General features: G+C 41.1%; 1 protein-coding gene across 1 annotated transcript in view; it reads left to right on the top strand.

Moving 5' to 3' along the window:
- The first annotated feature begins 6394 nt into the window (after positions 1–6394).
- LOC120725304 (estrogen-related receptor gamma-like) overlaps positions 6395–19148 on the top strand; it is a 42700-nt gene continuing 29946 nt past the window's right edge. Inside the window, exons 1-2 of the mRNA XM_040018107.1 lie at positions 6395–7036; positions 15824–16239. Coding sequence (XP_039874041.1) covers positions 6987–7036; positions 15824–16239 — 466 coding nt within the window. The 5' untranslated portion in view covers positions 6395–6986. The remainder of the gene's footprint in view (positions 7037–15823; positions 16240–19148) is intronic.

Here is a 19148-nt window from a genome sequence, read left to right on the forward strand (position 1 = left end):
GACATACGTCCTAGCAAAATCACAGGGCAAACATGGGACACGAAAATGGATAAAAAACTGATTCAAATTCCTTTGATGTGGCGTTGTCTCAGTCACTTGAAAAATCAGATGAAGACAGAGCTGTGGTAAATTGCTCTGTGAATGTGGCTGCTGAAACCAATACTGTTTTCTTTGCTTTGCTAATTATTAATTACCCATCTCCATGCATATGTGTTTATTCCTAATTGTATTTGATGGATGAGTGGCAGCTTTGACACCTCATTAGACCAGATTAATTGAACGACACAATATTTATGTCTCGGCAATGACCAGTTATCCTGCCATCTATCACCGAGATGATCTCACTGATTGAAAACCACTGGTCCGTGTAATCCTAATTATTTTGAATTAGAAAAGAATTTATTGCTTCTTGTGGCGTTTTTCTGTGATGATGGCAAATTGGAAACATTAAATGCATAACGAGGGAGAAAATGAGAGGAAGACACAATCACAGAATTAATGCGGGTGAATGTCGGAGAAGGGGGAAGGGCGCACAAAACAAACCAGGTGCGCGCCTTATCGAGCCACGGCTTTTCTCCTGCACTGCACAGTCTTAGACGCAGGCTGTCATGTTTTCTCAGGATTCTGCAATAATATTTGTCTCTTTCTCATAAGTCTATAAGGCAATGCCCACAGGATGCCTATTTAGAAGAAGGGTTACTTCTTCTTTTTTTTTACTCAACCGAACCTCTATATTTTCCAACTCCCTATCCACTCTCTTCCAAACAAGCTTGTGCAGAACATCTTGATCCATATTCTTGTCTTTTATTAAAAAGTTGGCTGAGTACTCGAAAAACATTTCCACTGAACTTCACATAACCCTCCTCCAACTTCTGCAAAGCTTTGCCCCTCATGGGAGGAGCACAAGCTAAAATCCAGCATTTGAGCTCACAGAGAAGCAACAAGGCCCTGAAGAGTGGAGCTTTTACTATCATACAGCATAGGAAAGCCTCAAGGAACAGACTTCTTTCCCAGGTAGTCAGAACTTCCTCATGCTTATTTTTCCAACTTTTCAAGTTTCTAACACCATTAGCCGGCTCCCCTGTGGTCTTGAAAGCAGTAGCGTTGATTGAATTAAGCTATTTCCTTTTTTGAGACACTTTGACTAGCTTTCTTATACCGCAGCCAGTCGCTGCTGTAACTACACAAACGCCCAAAGCTATAGGCACATACAGCACACACACACATGCTCACCACTGTTTGTATATGTATATGCACAGACAGCGCACATTAAAGATTGCACACGACTACAAATGCAAACTGAATCTGACAAACCATCTGTAGAAATCTGCTGACCAGAGTCGCTCAATGGGATATAGACCAAAGACATTCTTAGAAGCTGCTCTATAATGCCATTTACACCATAGTATTTTAATCAATTTAACTGGCCTTTTTAGATATAGTTGGCTCAAAATGCTCTTTATAGTTTTAAAAATAGGACAAATGGTCTTTTGGAATCAGCTGGGGAGAAGTTTAATCTCATTGAATGGAGCCAAAGCCAGACGTTTAACTCCACACAGTGTAGAATACAAGATTATACCGGCCTGATATAGCCCTTCCACCACCCGTTTATTTTTATCCTCTATTAAGGCAGCGATATCCTTAAAGGCTGCCAAAATTATCCTGTAAAAATGCTGACTGGGAAATATGAAAGGTTCCAGGCGGGTCTAGTAAGCAATCTGTGTGCATGGTGGAGCAATGTGACTGCTGTGCTTGCTATACCAACAGGGGTGACCCCAGTTGGAGGGAGAGGTGAGACTAAATGAAAGTCATCCCTGGATCTTGGGGGAGCCGAGCCTGGAATACCAAGCCTCTCTCTCCGAAATGAGATTTGCTGCCAATGAGGCTGCTTTGCATAAATGTTTGCTTTTATTTATTTATTTATTTTAACTTGATGATTTCTCGGCAGCTAAACTAATATTCAGAGAGCTTCTTTTACGGGCTACGCCACCAAATCTCCGCTTAACTGTTTTGATAATTCTTTTACCCATGGAGGTAATTCATTCACACAAAGAGCTTATTTCCTTGTGGGTTTGGGACGAACGAAGAGGATAATTTCCCTATCAAACGCGCTCATTTAAAACAGAAAGTTTCGCACTTAAGTTAACCGTTCCTCAGAGGGACGCTCGTAATTGAAGAGTCACTAGTGCCCTGTGGGTGTTCTGAGACGTTGAAGTCGGTATGAGCCCAAATGGCAGCTCTGTGACATGAATTTGAGAACGTGCTATATTTTTCTTCTTTCAGACACTTTCGGTGAGGCTGACTAATGTGCACACTTGCTATCATGCAGATCTAGATGCTCGTATGCATTCCTGTGTGTTTTATTTTTGTCCAATCAGTTGTGTTACCCACTTCTCTTTGGGCTAGCCGTTTTTATCGGCAGGGTCTAGACACGGACATGCGCGCAAGCATCGTAAGGCTTTAAAAAGCTGACGGCACCAGGCTCCCCTTTTTGCCAACTTCCATATTGGAATGAACTTGAGATGAATGTATTGATCCGGCAATGACACAACCTGGCTTTGCTTCAAAGGTGACTCCATCCCAGACCCTCTTGTGTTATGCAGTTGACGTGGGCGAGTCGCAGAGGATTCGAGCGGTGTCAAGGAGTCGTTTAAAATTAGAGCGTGGGGGGTAAAATTGATTTTGTTTATATGTGATGTGATTAAACACAGCGGAGACCGTTTGCTGTCGCTGGAATCACAATCGCGGCTTTCAAAGATGCAGCGCAGGTTGGAGAAATGTCCTTAAGTTAATATATGCCATTTGGTGATTGCCTTTAACCAAAGTGACTTCTGATGAGTGAAAACATTTAACAAAGAGCACAATACGTAACAGCACCAACAAGGCAGTGATTTAAGAGTTCATAACAGCGGATTTCTCTAATTATGATGCAGACTCTGCACTGAATACTTAGTCAAAGGTCTGATGGAGGCTGCTTAGCTAATTTGGGTGTCATCCCTCTCAGCCTTACATATTTATAATACATTTGCTCACAATATAAACTCCCGCAGGACCTTAAAAGATGTTTTTGGAGAAGCTGTATGCTCACATTTGGTCACACTCAGCCTGTTGCTTACTATCAGTGATGTCACATCAATATCCCACAATAGTAAATGATCAATCTTGAATTGACTGCATGGACATTTTTAACAGCACGAACCAGCAGAAGAAAAGTGAATCCAGTCACATTGTGGGAGTCCGGCTCTCGCAGTCAACGATATCGGAGCCCTGCAACAAGTCTCTCATTTACACAAGCGCTCACGTAGTTTTATTTTAACTGCCCTCAGTAAAATGAGAAATTAAGAGGCAAGAGATAGAGGCTAATAGCATTTATTAACCCAGCGTGAGCGGGCAGCGGGGCGACAGCGGTCCTCCACCAGCCCTGTCTCGTCCTGGTGGTTCAGTCGGCGCAGCCCAGAGAGGGGAGTGGAACATAATAAAGCCCAACAAATGCACCCAGCTGATTAATGCAGCCCTGTGGCTATAGTAATTATCCCTCTCCACACTCCTCCGGCAGACGAGCCAAACAAGTACGCGGCAGCGAAAGGAAAATGTGCAAATGATGGATTTGTGGGACTCAGTGTCTGTTTCGTGAGCTTTGTGTAAGAAGTCGAATGTTGACACGGGGTTTGTTGTTTCGGTTTTGCTGTGGCGGCGGAGTTGAAGGTTTTGCACTTGCAGAAGTTTAATGTCAGCAGTTTAATGTCTGTCTGGAGTGAGTTACAAATTCCTCGTGGGTTTAAATAGATGAAAATAAATGTATCGATTTATTGCATGTAGACGAAAGAGATAACAGTATGTGTGTTTTCAGACAGCAACATACAACAAACTTTTAACTAGTATAAAGTGAATCAAATAATGATATGCACTTAAATGCAACACTGAATTTTTATTTTATCAGATTTATATGAAATGCTAGTACACTGATAAAGCAGCTTTGCAACGTGATCAAAAAGTCATATGTATATATATTGCACTATTCCTGTTAAGAATCACAAAGTGCTTGATGACAACAATCAAACGCATTAAAATGCACAAATCTCAAATGTAATGGCAAAAATAAATATAATAACAATTCTATATTTTAAAAGAAAACCACAAGTTTTTTGGTTCTACCTTCATGCACCTTGATTATTTTCCATGTCACTGATTTCTCATTATGTCAGTAATTTGATTAAAGCAACTGATGATTTCAGGCAACGCGCTGAGTTCATCAAAGTGGCCGCTGATCGAGTGGTGTGTGGCCGAAGTGAAACTAAAAACACCGGCTCCAAGAACTGAAGGTATTGTCTCGTGTTCCCTGCATAAATGAACCAACAAGAAATAGTTTCATCTGTACCAGCTTCTGGAGACTGAATTGAATGCCCAGAACATTCAGGAAGGCGTACAGAGTGAACTTCCTCCTGCTGATACACTTTCTTCATGGCGAGGTCAGAAGGTCAGCCATAACAGGCAGTTTGCTCGTGAATCAAGAATTTAATTACATACAAGCAGCGTGACAGGAAGACCGTGTCCCTCAGCCCACTACAATATGTCATTACTACTTATTGACACGTAACAATTTTGTCCTTTTTTGCACTTTTTTGCACTTTTGAGAAATCTGCAAATTTCTGGTCCTCTACAGAAATTTTTTTCTCACAATCCTTCTCATCTTTGTTTTCATTCATTAACACTCACTGTTTACACTAGTCCAGATTTCACTCCAAAAATAAACCCCGATTCCCTTTCCTACTCAGCTGTTCTTCTCTAAATTACAGCCGTGCTGGGAGTTTACAGTGCTGAGAATGTAAAACGGCAAATGAGAGCAAAACTATAATGAGAGCCTAAACTGCTGCCTGAAAATGCAGGGTGGTGCGAGGCTGGTCTGCACTGATCTCCTTAAAAAGACACAGTCACGGTCATAGAGCCGAAAATCTGTTTTTGCTTAAATACAGATTTAATGATTGGATTACGGTTTCTTCTTCTGAAGATAACGTGATGGTGGGATTACACAGACTGTGCGCTCAATAGATTTCCTGTCAGATGCCACAAAACCCTGTGTCTCTACTCTGTGTGAGCAGGCCGCGCAGAGGAAGGGAGACAAATTAGGTCTGGACGCAAGTATGTACCCACCTCAGAAAACTGGCAACACAAGAGCGGAGCGGGAAAGTGCAAAAAGTGTGGAATTTAGCCTTGAATTAAGTATTGCCAAATAAAAATGTGTTTTACTTTAAGGTAGTCTGACATACACTTTATATTTTGCATAAAGTTATTCAGTCTTAAAAATACCAAAAGACCACTTTTTTTTGGTTTGACTGGCACTGGCTCTATTTTCTGCATGTGAAATCATACATGTCATCTGAACATCAGTTCTCGTCTTCTCGGTCTCATTAAAAACATAAACATATCCCCCCTATTGATTATGTCTGGATGTCTTAATCGGATCAGCGGGAATAGCCGGATTTTCCTTCGCAGGAAAGTACATTAAATGCTAAAATATTGATCAAAAATGAAATGGAGAATGCGCAGCTGCTTTAATAAAGCAATCAGCCTTTTGCTCCTGTGACTCTGATATGGACTGACATGAAAAGAAAACGTTCAAATGTATAATTCCTTTTCATTTAAAAGATGGTTGGGAAACGGGAGTCTGTCCTGAGGCTTGTGGCGACACGGCAACGCTGTGATCAATAGGAGCGTGTGATGGGTTTTGTATCGATCGGGAAAATGTGGGTTGATGAAGTGGGCTGGAGGGGTGGGTGGCGGGGCTTTGGGTTTCCTCCGATGGGCTGCCACATTTCACGTACGTGGTAAAGATCCACTCAAACTTCTCTGTCGTCGTCATCATTATTATCGTTCCTGCCGAGGTCATTATCACTCTCAGTTTTCCTACATCCTGCCTCGCTAAGGACGGGTAGATCCCCTCTCTTCACAGCGTGACTGGTGGAATGCTGTGGGAAGCAGCTGTCATTACTTTAAAGGAGGGCAGGCTGTGGAAAGCCAGATCCATGGTGGAGAGGATAAAAGACTAAAGGGAACCGTTTAGCTCCATAATCTGGCACTGAGCCCTTTAAAGCACCGTAAACAGACCTGTTCAAATCACCCTCAGCGAACGTGCCTCTACTTCTGTTTCTTGTCAGTTACTGCTGTCCACTTTTGTTTACCTCATTACTTTGAATATCTATCTATCTATCTATCTATCTATCTATCTATCTATCTATCTATCTATCTATCTATCTATCTATCATTTCTTTCTTTCTTTCTCTGTTTTGCAGCGCTCCCTTGTGAATGGAGGCCGACTAGTGGCCCATTAGCCCGTCTCATCTCAGTAATCTTTCATCACCATTGGCTGCTGGCAGGACAACCTTCCTGAATCCAGCCAATGGTGGTCGCTCCATATGCACCTAAACCACTCCCTCCTGTTCTTAAAGAGCCCCCTTGTCTTCAATGGAGACTCAATCCCCCCTCGCCGACTTACTCAGCCTGAGTGCGCTCTCACTGCTGCTGCTCTCCATCCATCCCTCTTATCTTTTATTCTCTTTCTCTGTCCACCAATCCCATCATCTGTGTTCTACCTCCTCTCGTTGCTCACCGTTTCCTCTCTTCATCTCTTCCTGAGGTTCTTTTTTTGTTTTTTCCTCTCTCCTCTTTCTCGGACCACCACTTTTCTTCTCACCGGCCGTACTCCTGAGCCCGAGCGTGCGGCACCTGTGCAGACTGGAGTTTGTTGGGCCGAGGCAGAAGGTTTTTCTTTTTTTTTCTTCTTCTCTTTTTTTTTTTATTTTAAAGTGTGCAGGTTGAACACAGGAGGGAGGGGAAGCAGCACCCGGGACCACCTGACCAATATTTATTGAGAATATGAGGAGATTTAGGAACTGATCTCCTGCTTCAGCTTTTCCCCAGCTGTTTATCTGTTGTTGTTTTTGAATTTTTTTTAAAATTGCAACATCTGGAATGCTTAACAAGGACTGATGGATGTTTCCGAACTGTGTATCCCTGACCCTCTCTGCTACCACAACCAGTAGGTGCTTCTTTATACAAATCCCTTTTTTCCTTTCTTGGTTAGCTCATCTAAACTTTTCTGTCTCTCTCTAAGTTGATAAAAATTGTTTAAAAATGTTATAATTTGTTTTTAAAAAAAAGCAAACTAAACTATTTCCAAAGACAGGGAGTTGCTCTTGTTCATGTACAGGACATCAGAGCTGAGCGGTGGCTGCTGTGGCGTAGCCTGCAGGGAGACCGGGGAGCTGGTCTCTGTACAGCTCTCTAGCTTCTGCATCAGGATCCAGGGTTTAAACTCAGCTCGTAGGAGAGAGTCACAGGCAGATTAATGCAGCCGGTATCCCGTGCACTGTCCTCCAGCACCAGCCGGTGTCCCGGGGAAAGTTAGTTGTGACTGTACTGTGTAAGCGTGACACAGAAAAGTGTGTAACTGAAGAAGTAGATACATGTCTGTCTGTGTTACTGATACAGCTCATCTCATTTTATTGTCATTTATAGTTTTTATATAAAATTGGTGGTTATGATTAAATAACACTGAGAGTTTAGTAAGTTTGATCACCTCCAAATGTGGCACAGTATGTGAGTAAAATGCAGTTAATACGAACAACAAAATGTGCACTTTAAAACTTTTTTTTTTCTTGCGCATGCATATGGTTATTGTGTATTTTCTTAGCTCAAAGGCAGGGATCAAGCAGCTTTTTTTCCCTAACAAATGAGAAGTTAAAGAAACTCTCAAATCTCATTTGGAGCTCCAGTCTTTATCATTGTTACAGTTCTTGGATACCTGGAAAGATTCACTGGGATCCTCTTAATGTTAATCTGTAGATGGGATTGGAAAGGTTTAATCTGCTAAGCACTTTTTACAGGACTGCGATTAAGGATATTTCCAACTCTGCAAGGCTCCACAAAAGAAAAAAAGGGGGAGCATCTCCTGAAGTGTTAAACAAGTGTTTATTCTAACTGCATCAGAGCTGCCACTGCACATAATCAGAACAAATGAGATCCTATCGGTTTGTATTGGTTGAGCAAGTGAAACGACAAAGCAGCTTTGGTTAGAAGCTGTTCGCTCAGTAGAAGTATGTGTCGTTTTAATGCACTTTGCACATGCATCAAAAAAAGCTCATTTTGGTGTTAAGTCTATGTAGTTCTATTGATCACGAAATAAAATGTATACGCTGCTGCTGCTGCTCATGATGACGATGATTCAAAGCGCTTCAACACTTCAGTCAAAGGTGTCGTGCACACCTTGAAGGATGTACATAAATTTGATTTATTCACTGTAATCAAATGGATCACATAAAATTCCTTTTCAAAAAGGATGTAAATCATTTCCAGGCTGGAATCTTCAACCACAGTTTTGTCAGTTGTTTTGATATTTTACATAAAAGTAACAGATCTCAATTAAATACATCTGTTTCAAGCATCGTCTCTGAAGGCTCTAACTTTTAATATCACAGTTAATTCGTGGTGCTTTTAAGACACACAATCGCAAGGCTTTTCTTTTTTTACACTCAAAAAACCTTCAAATGAAAACTCTGAAGTTTTAATTACATCTTTAAAGAAAAAAAAAACTATGCCAAATAGAAATGATTAAAAATGACAAATCCTACGATATGATGCTATTAACCCATCGTGACCCCAGACCGTGTCTGTGTCCATCTATGTGTGTGCGTGTGTGTCTGCATTTATGTATGCACATAAAAAATATGCATGCGTGTGCTGACAAGTGAGTAGCTGGTTATGCATGCTATACCTGCACCCTTAAATACTTGTTAGGTCATATTTGATAGGCCAGCACTACACTAACACCACAACTCTACATATTTTTACTGGTTCTGCTTGAGATGAACGATTCTACACTTAGAATTTTTTTATTTAAAAATGTATTTGTAAGCGTTAAAGTTGCATTAACCATGTTGTCCTACATTTTCCCACATCGAGAAGTCGCACGCTGAAAATCTGTGTGCTCAGTGTCACATATATCTGTGATTAGTTAGGTTTGCCTCTGCTTTCAAACCCTTGGAGACTTTTGCCTTACAACTATCATACTGGCCCGAGGTGAAAGGTCAAAGGATTTTAGTGCCCAGCTGTCAAACCGCATTTCTGATGCTAAAGCAAATACCTGCTTTGTCAAGAGACCAAAATATTAGTTACATCTAGTGATTTATTCTTTATGAAAATGTGCACGTCGGGATCGTGTTTGCGTGTTGTGGACCAAAATCAAAATAAAATACAGCTGTACATAATTGCATATGACCTACTATTTGCATCAGCCTCCACAGGTGCTCCCCACTATTTCTTGTCAGTCAGAACCATCTGCTTTAAAATTAATGGAGGCAGTTTTGAATTAAGAGTCGTGTTAGACATGTTTTTTTACACATATTGCTTTATTCTTCTTTTACAATAACTGCCTTTTTTAAATTATAGAAATTCTAATACTTATTAATTAACTTATTATTAACTGACAACGGCGTCACATGAAGATTAAATATTCTGCTTGCTCAAATTTTTTTTCAACTTGTTTTACCTGCTATTCCCACAGGTGTCCTCCCCAAGTAAACAAACAGGAATGCATAAGCGACCAAATGTATGCAGACACAGATAGACAGACATATGCACACACATGTAGACCAAAGAATCACACACTGACCTGGGATCTAATTTTAGCCGTCCGATACATAGAAACACCTGGCTGTGTCTGTTAAAGAGGAGCACATCATCTTATCATGCATTGCATCTGTAATTTGTTACGCTTAACACACGGGTCTTGCTGTGATTAAGATGCACCCGCAATTTATTCTTTATTTGTTTTTTCTTAACACTTCACGTCTTAACACGTCACATACGGATGCTTGAGGTAAAATTAATTTGATTGCAACGGAGTATTTAAAACCCTGAGCATAAGGAAAATAGTACCTGGAGTTGCCAGTTGTTTAGGGGAATTCAAGCATTACAAATTTGCAGTGAGTGCAGTTCGCTATCTGCAATCAGTGTTTTTTGCAACATAGAACATGTAGTGGCGGATTTATTTCCATCCATTCGTGATCGATCTTGCACTCATTGCTTCTTTCGTGTGCTGTCCAAGGTTCGAGTTTGAATATTTCACTTTATGTGTACTCACAGCTCCCGGCCACCTTTTCGCACTTCACCAGTCACCGTTTGGTTTGTGTCAGACTGCTTGAAAAGGATCCAAACCTTACACGAGGGCTGTGATCTCTACCAACTTTGTTTGATAGTTGGCTGATCTGACCAGCAGAACTGACTGGAAAGCCAAAAGAATCCACTGACGGATGGAGGGAGCAGGTGGTGGGAAAGTGCTGCGTTGTGTTGAAACTGTGGTGAGGGGGGGAAAACAATCTGCTTCCTTCCAACTTCACCACCAGCTTTGAGTTTTCATAAAGCTGACAAAAACTGGCCGAGATAAAAACAGCTCTGAACGTGTGAAGTCGCTGCTGTGTTTTCTCATGACTGTCGCGTTCACTGTTAGCAGTGGCTACTCCTTACGAGCCGAGCTTTGTTGGTTCTGTGTGATGGCATGAGGGGAGAAATAGCTTCATCACATGTCATGACCGCCCCTCTTGTTATAGATATATCCTTTAGGTGGCCTGTTAAGACTCTGAGTTCATCAGGCTGGAGATGGACACCTTTTTTTTCCTTCACCTGCTGTTCAATCAAACATGAATGTGCCTTTCAAGTGCTCAGGCTGAGTGTAAGCAGCAGTGAGAGGACTTCTTAGAAGGAGTTTGTTTTATTGATCAAATGAAATTAACACACACACACACACAAGGAAAGAAGCAGTGTGCGTCTAATCATGGAGTGCGGGTCAGCCGGCATGTTTAATTTAATGGGCCTCATCGTAGCTTCACGAGGTCTCACATTGTGAACTTAATTCCTCTTCACCACGTTAATTTGCATTGTGTCAATTGACCGGAGCGCTTACTGTATCAGCTTGAGTCTCACTTGAAATTCAGTCCATGCTCTAATACCATTAGGCAAATGCAAAGTTGTGTCATTTACACATTTGGGGGAGAAAAAAAGGGGGGGTGGAAGGGGTAGGAGGGGTGAGAGAAAAGCCAATTTGTGCCGAACAAGACTCGCTTGTGATTATCAGTGGATGTTATTACTGTGGAGAAGCAGACGTTTGAAGGTTATGTTTCTGGGCAGTAATTGAAATGCAAAATAACATTAGGATCGATGGCCATCTCTGTTTATTTATGAAATCAATATCGTAACTGTCCCTCATGAGTCCTTCTCTGATTCCCAATGACGGCTTAAGTCTCTGCTCGTTTATTCTTTCTCCCCCCGTAACCTCCTTCTTCTGTCTCTTTTTAAAAGGCAGTTAGGGGTGTGTTTGACTTTGCAGAGAGAGCAATTTCCTAGAGGTGCTGGATGTGTATGTAGATGGGGGTTGATACTCCAGGTAAGGAGACATCATCCATGTGGGAAATCTATGCAGTCTCTCCTCGTGGCAGTGACATTGAAGAGGCCATATGCTGGAAATTCTCTGTATGGTATGTGCATGTGTGTGAGTGTGTGCGTGTATGCGTGTGTGTTAGAGAGATAGAGAAAAAGAAACAAAGTATATCTATGTGATGCAAAACTAGTGCTGGGACTTACTACCTGAGATAAAACGACATTAAAACAAATATTTTTTAAAATGAAGGTGTCAGAGCAAAATAACTTACAGAATGACTTTCCAGCTTTGCAGCACAAGTAAAGGATATGCTTGGTTCCACAAACTTATCATCAAGCTTTAAACTGTGGTTTTAAAGCAGTTGCAAAGGAATACAATCTGATCCATTTTAAACCAGAATCACTCAGTATTATGTACAAGTCTGTGTGTGGAATGCACATAGTCGAACATTAGCATAAACACATATTAAATACACATGCAAGTACACTAAACATAAGCTCAAATGTATCCGAAAAAGAGGGAATAGATAAATCAGTCACACAACAATGCAAGAAAATCCGAACGACTTCAGGAATAAGATGCTCCGAAAAGAAGAAACCTTCACCCTTTAGAGGCAAATAGAGTAAATACTTCTTAAGATTAAACCTAAATGAATTTAAAGCGCTAAATCTTGTTGCAGCATTACAATGTGGGGCTACTTCAGTAGTTGGTAGATTTTTTTTTGTTGTTGTCACATTTAACTGTAGGTTTGCGTTTCCTTGACTGAATCTGCAACGTTGTAGCAGAAGATTATTAGAAATCCTGTTTCATGTGTTTGCTTCTATCAAATCAGCATATTACAGGGATAGCTCTTTTAAATGTGTATTCATTATAAATATATGAGCGAAAAAAGCGATATTCGCAGCAGTGAAATTTAAGAACACACACATTTTTGATGACCTTCATTTGTGTCACCCGCATGTTGTTGTTACCACTTAACACTTGGAGACACACGCTACCCCCATTTTCCCACTCGCATGACCATTCATTTCCCAGACACCGCGGCCACTGACTAACAGTGTAATCTATGTGTCAGGCGGGAAGGGGCACTCCGTTTAAAGCTGATAGAGTTTGCCCCAAACAAGGACAGCCTATCATAGAAAGATTAATGAACTAATTTCATGCATGGCTCCTTGCCTCTGTCCTTCTGTGCTTCCATGTTCGACTGTGTGTTCAGCACCGTGATTTACGCTGTGTTCCCTGCTACAAGCTTAACCCCAAGCTCAACAATAATATTTCCTTTATGCGGAAAAGTGCACGGTAAAAATTTGGAGAGCCGTATATATTCACTCCTTCACCCAAGACAAGGACAGCATGAGGTCATTTATGGAGAACTGTTTTAAATATGCATTTTCTTTTTCGTGTTTGAGTGGCGGTGTAAATTTATCATGCTGAAATTCAGGAGGCTAGACAACATATTTCATGGAGAAGAGGTGGATGGATTCGGGATTTATGTTGGGAAGCTGGGGATCTGCGGCTCTGCCAGCATGAGGAGGCATGCCAAAATACACACATGCACATGCAAACATCTGAGATTTCAGCTGCTCTGTCGGGACATTTTCCGCACCTATCTCATGTTAGCTTCAAAAAAGGAAAAATGGTCAATGATCTGAGCGTGCATCACAGTCCTGTCGCGTTAAACATTCTGGACGACTGTATTTTGTCGTACAGAGTAGTCTCTTGACGTGTGGTGGACAGACTGGAACGCGTGCATCTGCTGCTCCGTGGTGTCCATTGTGGGACTGTGTGGGCCTCTCAGAACAGAGAAGGCAGGTGACCTTCACGTCTGTCTGATGAGTCCTGCTTGTCTGCTCCGTTTGTACAATTTTTCTGCGCAGCGGAGCAAACACTACCCCATTAGGTATTAGGTGCAGTGCATGTGTGTGTGTGTGTTTTTGTCAAGGGAGTGGGACAGGTTGAGGAGAGTCAGGCTGTGGTTTGAAAACTCTATGTCTCTTTATATTGGGGCGGGTGGGGGGGGGGCGACCAAATTATGAAACTATGAAGCTATTTCTGTCTGCACGAATTGGTGGTTCGTGCCATTATTTCATTTCGACAGATTTGAAAGGGCCCATTAGAAATTTCCATTAAACCTAACAAAAAACATCTCCCCAGCGTTGCCGTGTGCTAAGTGTGGAATGAACTACTTTTTACGTATGCCACAATGTGCTATTCCATAGGGAATCCCCCCCTATCTGGCTGCAATGATGTATTAACTATTACCAGGCTGGTCTCTCTCCACTTCAGCTTGGAGAAAATATATCGTCCAATTGACTCTAGGTGAATGCTGATTGCTAACAAGATTTAACATGAGTCATCTGAGTCTTTTATAAGCCACAATATCCTTAGAATGAAGGCTAACACAATGCTGTATCTCTCAATCTCGCACTATGTTAACAGTCTCGACTGATTAAAAATGCATAAGGAATGTCTGGGGCCCGTAAGAGGAGGGTTTATTTTTTCATGCCTCATCTGGAACAGGAAGGAAGCCGAGGATCAATAGATCTGATCTGGGCCCAGGGGTAGAGGCTATCTCCTCCTCTTTTTCTCTTCTTCTCACTACTCGTTTGCAGTTAAAAAAGAAAAAAAAAGAGGTTTCTTGGCTTTAAATAAACACTTGTGCAAAGGAGGCAAAAGAAGGAAAATGTATTCGGAAACACAACACCATATTTAAAAAAAAAAAATGGAGACAGCTCCTGGCAGTAAAAAAAGCCAAAAAGTTCAGACTGTAAAGCAGCATTAGCTTGCTATTAGTTTCAGACATTCCCATCACGCCTTTCCGCCACTCTCACCCCATATTTATGACTCATAAGAATTTAAGGGCTGAAGTTCTGTAAGATCAACACCAACTGTGACAGACAGAGCCAGCAGTTCTAAGACCAACCCGGGCCTCATTTCATGCTTCGTTTGAGAGAATATTATTGAATTACAGCAAGGAGCGCAACATACACTGGCTTTGCGGCCTCAAAGAGAAATGACTACCCACCAGTAGCAGTAATCGTTAAGTAAACAAGCATACTTATGGAGTTATAACATAACACCGTTAAGCAAAGTGTATAATTTCTTTTAAAGCTTAACAAGGCAAATAAAGAATACTCTCTTTAGCTTCTACCCTGCATTATAAGGATTTTTTTTTTTTCTTTAATCCTACCTTTGTAATCTTTATGATGAAATTCTTGGAATAAGGCACTTCCTCTGCCAGCTGTAACCCAGCACCTCCACTGGCAAAATAACTGGGACTATTGATTGGGTCATCTATTACCCACAATCCTCCATATGCTGAGTGTAACACCTCTCTTTGTCCATTAACAGCCTTCTGAAGTTTCATTCATTCATTTACTTCTGGCAGCCGACCAATTGTGGGCATTGTTTGCAAGATGTATGGGGCATCTGTTGACATGGTCGTTAGTTACCATTTTGCCTGAGAGGAATGAGCTACTGCACTATATCACTTGGCATTCCGGCGCATTAATGGTTGTGTGTGTAAGGCAATCTATCAAACTCAGGTGAACGGGCTGATGAATTTCTCGCAGAATGAGTGGCGGATGATGGTAGCAGGCAAGACTCGGTACAGTCACGGCGAAGCTTTTGTGCTCTGTTGTGCTCTGTTGTTTGGTCCTCTATTTTTTGAGAGCCTTTGCGTTCTTTTTATTTAAAGAAAAAGTTTTAAAAATGTGTGAAGAAAATGCGGTAAAACGGTTAATATTTTTAAAAAGTTTGCTAATTATTAATACTGAGATATGTTACTTTTATGTTATTAGTTTGTGTAATAAAATATTATTTTTATGCCAAAGCTCAGTGTCCCCTGATGTGGTTTCTATGCCAATATGACAGTTTTTGTGTTTCGTTTTGTTTTTTTCCAAATCCAAATCACAATTTATTTCCTAAATCCAACCAAACAACTCGTGGAAACAAAAGTTGAAAACAACACAAACCATGGTGTCCTTCTGCCTACTTATATATGTGCTTTAAAACAAGTGGTTTGAACTCCAACATATCACCCCATGCTCTCCTTTTCTTTTCTCTTTTTCCTCACACACAGTCAGTCAAAGCAGATGGCTGCCCTTCTAACCTTGTTTCTCCTCGAGGTTTCTCCCACTTAAAAGGGAGTTTTTCCTTCCCACTGTCGCAAATTGCCTTCTCATAGGGGGGTTGTCTGATTGTTGGGTTTTTCGCTCTTATACTGTGGGGTCTTTACTGGACAGGATAAAGCATTTTGAGGTGACATTATAAAAATTCAGTTGAACTGAATTAAACATTCATTTCTTTTCAAAAATTTGGAAAACCATTGCGTTCCCTGTAAATTCAGTTTCAAAACTGACTGACGTTCCGATTCTGTTTGTGTTTCTCCAGGTTATTAACCAGAATGCCCTCCGAGGACCGGCACCTATCCTCGAGCTGTGGTTCTTATGTCAAAACTGAGCCTTCCAGTCCTTCCTCCTCGCTCATAGACACTGGCAGTCACCACAGCCCCAGTGGCAACTCTGACGCCAGCGGCGGCTACGTTAACGTTGGCAGCGGACGGTCACACACCCTGGACTCCCCCCCAATGTTCAACCCAGGCATGCTGGGAGGCGGCAGCGCCTGCTTACGCCGCTACGAGGAGTGCTCCGGCGGCATGGCCGATGACTCGCCAATCAAGTGCGAGTACATGCTCAATGGAATTCCCAAGAGGCTGTGCCTGGTGTGTGGCGACACTGCCTCGGGGTACCACTACGGAGTGGCCTCCTGTGAGGCCTGCAAAGCCTTTTTCAAAAGAACGATACAAGGTACTTTTTTCTTTCCCACTTTTCCTTTCACATTTCACTGACTCACCTGAGCTGTCAGTAAAACTGTCTTTTAGGTGGTGGGTTCTTTGTATTTTTGATACAACTGGAGACAAGTAAAAGCACAACCGCAGCAGTAGAAAATATGAGTAAAAATGTCTGCTTTTTGGATTAACTATAACTTGTGAATACTTAGAAAAATGCTCTGTGGTGCTCCCATTTACTGCTTAGACCATGCACTGCATTTTTGCATCTTTGCTTTTTGTAGCTGTTTAAGTACTGGTTTATTGTAACTACATTAGACACAATAATATTCATTCACAACACCACAGATAACCAGATAAATCAGAGGATGTGGAGAACTGATCGATAGAAGAGAAATGAAGAACCTACACACGTTAAAAGTTTTACAGTTTTCATTTTATTTTTTGTTGGTTTTTTTTCTGTGGATTATCAGATCAATCGATATTGACGGCCTCTGTCTTTTGTTTTGTTTTTTGGATTTTCAAAATAAGTAGCAAAAAAGAAAGCCACTTGTCGATAGGTGTTACCAACTCACAGATATCAAAACAGCGACAGGTGAACAGCGCCAGATAAAAATGTTACATTGTTATCTTTTTTTCCCTTGAAGTGGCCATAAAAAAAACAATGATTTGTATTTCTTAATATTTTATTCTAAAAAGTAAATTATTGCTAAGGTTGTTACATGAAAGCATTGAAGTAAAGAGATGAATAATTTTAGTGAAACTGAATTTTAATCAAACATAAATTTATACTTAAAACAATAAATTCCTGACTTTCCACCAGTACTTTTAAGCAAGGTGTATTTTCACTCTTGTCACAATAGAGAAGTGCTACTTTTTAATGATTTTAAATACTTTACGTTCACTTGAATACGTGGTCGTGCGTGTCACAGGTTCCTCAGTGCTTTCATGGGGCTAATACGATGTGGTGTCTACCGCAGGCATTAGGCCCAGACCGCAAATCTGCTCTAGTTTGTGATTTTTGATGTCTTTGCATGCGAATCATACATCTGGCACCGAATCTGCCATGTGTGGGATCCGTTCCAGAGTAATCTTTTGGACAGAGATAATGCGCCACATTTTTTTTTTTTTGATTTGATTTGCAGCATTTGTGTCTGGATACATGGAGTCAGAGTGAGGGCACATTAAGTCAGGCAAATTTGAAAAGTATTCTGCCTAAATCCCTCTCAATTACTGAAGCATGAAGAAACAGCTAAGCATCTTTCGGCACTGTTTTTTCCTTTTATTTTTATTGCCTTTTGTTAAAATCCAAAACAGCGCATTACTGTCAGAATAAAGATGGAAAACGTGGGACTGATGTGAGAGCTGGTTACCTCACTTGGTCTTAAGAGTGAAGCTCTTCGGCACTCTCTCTAATTACATCACATGTTTACAAAATTCTGACTTTTTCTAATAACTCTTAACGTGATGATGACAAATATACCAAGCCTCATCCTGATAAATATAATTTTTCTTTTTCTTTGGCAGCGAGGTTTTTTTTTTCTAAAATTTTTGAACAAGGGTCAGGGGTAGCCAGGGTATTTTAGATGTCCTATTTCTCATTATTAATTATCAGACATTTCTAAAAGAAAAACACACACACAAAAAATAGAGACAGCAAAGACATATTTTCCAAAACTTATTATTTCTTTTTTTTTTATATATATATATCTTTTTGGCTGCCCATTTTTAGGAAGGCCTTTCCTGGCTTAATTAGCCTATATGAAAATGGCTGGATTGTTTTATCTTAGGAGAATTTTCACTTTTCATGTACAAGAGGCTAAAGCATCTTTGGATCGGGAGCATCAGAAAATGTAGGAAACCCCTACTTTCTTTCAAGTCATCAGCACAATATCTGTTGTTCAGTCCGCATGCTACACTTTGTTGGGTTTTACTGAATGTTTTTGGCCTTCTGTCCAAATCCTGCATGCCTGTTTATGATCAATCATTGGTAGTTAAAAGGCTGCTCGTGCCCCAGTAATGCTGATGTGTGACTTTGCATTGTCTTGCCGAGACCTCTCTCTCTCCTTCTCATCTTCTTCCTCGTCACTGTAGTCTTCTTCTTCTTCTTCTTCTTCTTCTTCTTTTCACTCTCCTTCTTGGAGGACAGGCCTGTAATGAGCTTAATCTGTCCGTCATTCGTCCTGAGCCACGGGAGTTTCAGTCAATAACAATCAGTGTTGGGTGACTGTAATTAAGAACCAGGCATTTCATTGGGAGAAAGTCAAGACAGGAGGGTGGGAGGTGTGGATCCGTTCCTTGCCCCCAGGCCCCTCTAGCCCTCACCCAAGGGGAAGGAGATGGGGTCCAATTAGAAGCAGAGGCACGTGTTGTGGTGGCAATAACAGAGGAAGGGAACAGCGAGACGGAGACGCTGAAGAGTCCTCTAAATAAAGGCGGTGGGTAGGTGGTCATTCACAGAGAGGAGAAGCCGCTTTAATGGAATGGTAATCAGGAAGGGGGTCCCGGCCTCGGTAAAGGAGGAGGACAAGGAGAGGTCCAACTTGAGTGGAGATGCACGTGGATAATAGCATAGCATAATAATATATCAAAATTTAGAGGGAAAATAAGAGAGGTTAAGGAAGGATATTAGAGTGGTTGAAATGTCCTTTGAGAAATAAAGGTGGACACAAGACCTGATTAACTAAGAGGGTATGCCGACAGTGAGCTTTTAGAGGTAGGCAATTTAAGTCTATTGTGGACCCCCATCTCACCCACCCACACCCAACAAAAACACACACATGCAGGTCATATTTGACCTATCCTGTTATTTTTGGATTACTGTTTGATTTTGAAGGAAGAAAATTTGATATCCAAGCAAGTTCATCAACCTCAGAAGGTCATGAAATATTGCATGTATGTAGTACAGAGAATAAGTTCAACATTTCA

Source organism: Simochromis diagramma, unplaced genomic scaffold (genome assembly GCF_900408965.1).
Source record: "Simochromis diagramma unplaced genomic scaffold, fSimDia1.1 OVJJ01000802.1, whole genome shotgun sequence".
Classification (NCBI taxonomy): domain Eukaryota; kingdom Metazoa; phylum Chordata; class Actinopteri; order Cichliformes; family Cichlidae; genus Simochromis; species Simochromis diagramma.